At 37.9% G+C, this 3,172-nt stretch overlaps 1 protein-coding gene across 1 annotated transcript; it reads left to right on the top strand.

Moving 5' to 3' along the window:
* Window positions 1–1,567: 1,567 nt before the first annotated feature.
* Window positions 1,568–2,545, top strand: LOC148481252 (olfactory receptor 6N2-like). The gene has a single exon (XM_088453711.1). The coding sequence runs from the start codon at window positions 1,568–1,570 to the stop codon at window positions 2,543–2,545; it is 978 nt and encodes a 325-aa protein (XP_088309837.1).
* The last annotated feature ends 627 nt before the right edge of the window (window positions 2,546–3,172 follow it).

The raw sequence follows: 3,172 nt of genomic DNA, 5'->3' as shown, positions 1-3,172 counted from the left end.
ACATAAGTTATAATATGTATTAAATCTGTGCACGTTTTTTTATTGACTAAATACTTGGTAGCCATATCAACCAAATAAATCACTTTATGCCACACTGATGGTTATTTTCATTTTTTTTATTATTATTTATTTTTTTACTCTGACTGGAAAATTAGACTGGTATCACAACTTTTTGTATATATTATATTTTATATTTTCCACCTTCCTATCAGAAGCAAATTCTAATGAAATTATTGTATGTTTATTTGGCTTATGCTGGGCATACACTTTCCAATTATCTGCCCGATAATCCCATTTTAATAAATTTTAATCAATTTCAAATCAATCTAAATCAATCAATGTTGTGTTTCTGGGGCTAAATCATACATTTAATACCAGACACATTTTTAAAGTGTTTTTATAAGTGTTAATAATTATGTCATTTAGCCCCAGAAACACAACATTGATTTAGATTGATTTGAAATTGACCTTTAGTAAATTTACCCCCAGGTCTTGAATTTTAACAAGTTTTAGTTGGTCATACATGTTGTTTTACAGATCAGTGCAAAAGCAAGATTTCATGTTGCCAAATTATTTGTTACAGAAAATGAAATAAAGAGGATTATAGGGTACTCCCATAGTGCACATGCATATTTGAACATTGCACCAGATCTGATATGGTAGAGATCAGTTATCATTTTAAAGCTGTAGTTGAACACATTTTGCACCTTCCAGTTGCACTAAGGCTGAGAAGCGCATTTATAGGTGCACTTTGCCCGATAAAAAAAGGTTCAAACATACAAAAGTGTCCACTCATGTTCAATTTAACAAATGATGCAACGAGCAAACAGCATTTTAGGTGAATTCATAAGTGAAAGGGGAACTTCTAAGTGGTTAGAATTTAGACATTGATTTGATGTTTACACTTTAGCAAAATGCTCTTCTGGAAATTTATCCACCTCACTGCAACCCCTATCCACAAGATGTCTATTGGGCAGACCACCGAGGCACAGCGATTTTTAAAGCATAACTTTTATTGCGCATACTCAGTTTTGTAAATTAGGTGAACAATATGCATTTTGGTTTAACAACAATATTTCACTAAAAACTACAGGTTTTAAATAATAGTTTGAGAGCTGCAGCCACTGCGGGATTCATGCGAGTCTTAACATATGTTTAAAGCGCCAATCATTTTTAAAATGATTGCCGCTTTAAAAATACGGGAGGACTCCGATGATCCTTGCAGCGGCTGCATCTCACAACTTATTACATAAGCCCCTACAGCTTTGAATCCTAAACAGTATCTGAATTGAGAAAAAGTATATTTGAGGGAGAGTAAAAACAATAGATTTTGTTATACGTGTTTTACTGATGTATGCATAAAATGTGGCCTAGCCCTCTGAGAAAGCCCTCAGACCTCTATCACTGGAATTGTTAGAGAAAGTCATCACTGCATTAACCTTAATAAAAGTTAATTTGCATTATGTGATAGCCAACAAGTATACAGGTTCTAGCACTGATCTGTTTATGTTTCTTGTCCCTACAGATCTAATTAATTAAATGTGGAACTGTCCGATGACGCAGAACAATGGTTTCTTTATTAACTTGGACTCTACCAATAACTGAGAAGAACCAGACCTGGTTCAGTGACTTTCACCTTCAGGGTTTCACAAACACTAATGACTATAATATTTACCTGTTCTTTATCTTTCTTCTTACCTATCTGCTCACACTTTCAGGTAACATGCTGATCGTTGGTGTAGTGCGCTCTCAAACGCACCTTCATACCCCTATGTACTTTTTCATAACCAACCTGTCTCTACTGGAGATCTGGTACATCTCTACCACTGTGCCAAAACTTCTGTCTATCCTGGTGAGCAATGACCATAGGGTCTCATTTCAGTGGTGCTTTGCTCAGCTTTACATGTTCCATGGACTTGGCATGACGGAGTGTGCTCTTTTAGCTGTGATGTCCTTTGACCGATATATGGCTATATGCAACCCTCTTAGATACACCAGCATTATGAATGAGAGGTTGTGCAAACATCTTGCCTTCTTATGTTGGGCTTATGGATTTACGGCTGCAACTATCCCCCTTATGTTTACCATAACAGTGCCTTTCTGCAGACTTCGTCATATAAATCATTACTTCTGCGATCTAGCACCTCTTCTAAGCTTGGCCTGTGGAAGTACGTCCCTCAACACGGCAGTCAATGGCAGCGTCATTGGCTTCGCCACTATGTTTAATTTTTTATTCATTTTAGTTATGTACATAAACATTATGATTTCCATCATAAGGATGAAGTCCAACACGGGGCGAAGCAAAGCCTTCTCCACCTGCTCATCTCACATCACAGTGGTGCTACTGTTTTACAGCACTGCTTTCACTGTCTATGCCAACCCGAAAGGAACCCACTCTGTGGACTACGACAAGATGTTTGCCCTTGTATACGCCATGTTGACCCCTTTACTGAATCCTGTCATTTACAGTCTGAGGAATAAAGAAGTCAAAACAGCACTGAAGAAAATGATTAAAACCTTGTTTACAAACTGGGATAATCACTGATACCAAATGGTATTGTACTGAATGTGTCCAATGGAATCGGTATGAAATATCGACAGTCGAGATCTTGGTGGCCAGAATCCCAATGCCGGGATCCCAACAGGGTTAACATACCGACACTGTTTGGACGGTATGCTAACCCTCCCCCTATCCCTACCCTAAGCCTAACCCTAACCCCTAACCCTTCCCCCACCCCGCCACTTACCTTCGCCATCCCGGCAGTCAGGATGCTGACGCTGGGATTATTACCGGCGTCAGTATCCTGGCACCGGTAATGTGAGTGTCGGCATCCCCTAAACCGGGATGCCAAACTCATACCGTGTCCAATACTATATTCATAGCGAACACAGCGTCCCTTCACTATATTACATGTGTACTACTCATCTTGAAGACAGTGCTGGATTTATTTTAGATGTACCACTACAGATTAAAATCCCACCTGTCAGACGTGAACTGTTTTTATATTTTAATTTTTCTTAAAGCTCTTCACGATGAATCACTGCTGATGACTGAATTTACTCTGATACAGAATATATTTGATCTCAATAGTGCAAGCAAGTGTTATTTGAACATAATAAAATATACTTGTTTATTTTTAAACATACAATAAAAGTGAAGCTATACAATAAG

Source organism: Taudactylus pleione, unplaced genomic scaffold (genome assembly GCF_031769625.1).
Source record: "Taudactylus pleione unplaced genomic scaffold, aTauple2 ptg000587l, whole genome shotgun sequence".
NCBI lineage: Eukaryota > Metazoa > Chordata > Amphibia > Anura > Myobatrachidae > Taudactylus > Taudactylus pleione.
The sequence above is the reverse complement of the archived record's forward strand: the minus strand, read 5'-3'. Positions and strand labels throughout refer to the sequence as shown.

Coding starts and splice junctions, on each gene's coding strand:
- LOC148481252 (XM_088453711.1), top strand. CDS start 1,568: ATGGTTTCTTTATTAACTTGGACTCTACCAATAACTGAGAAGAACCAG.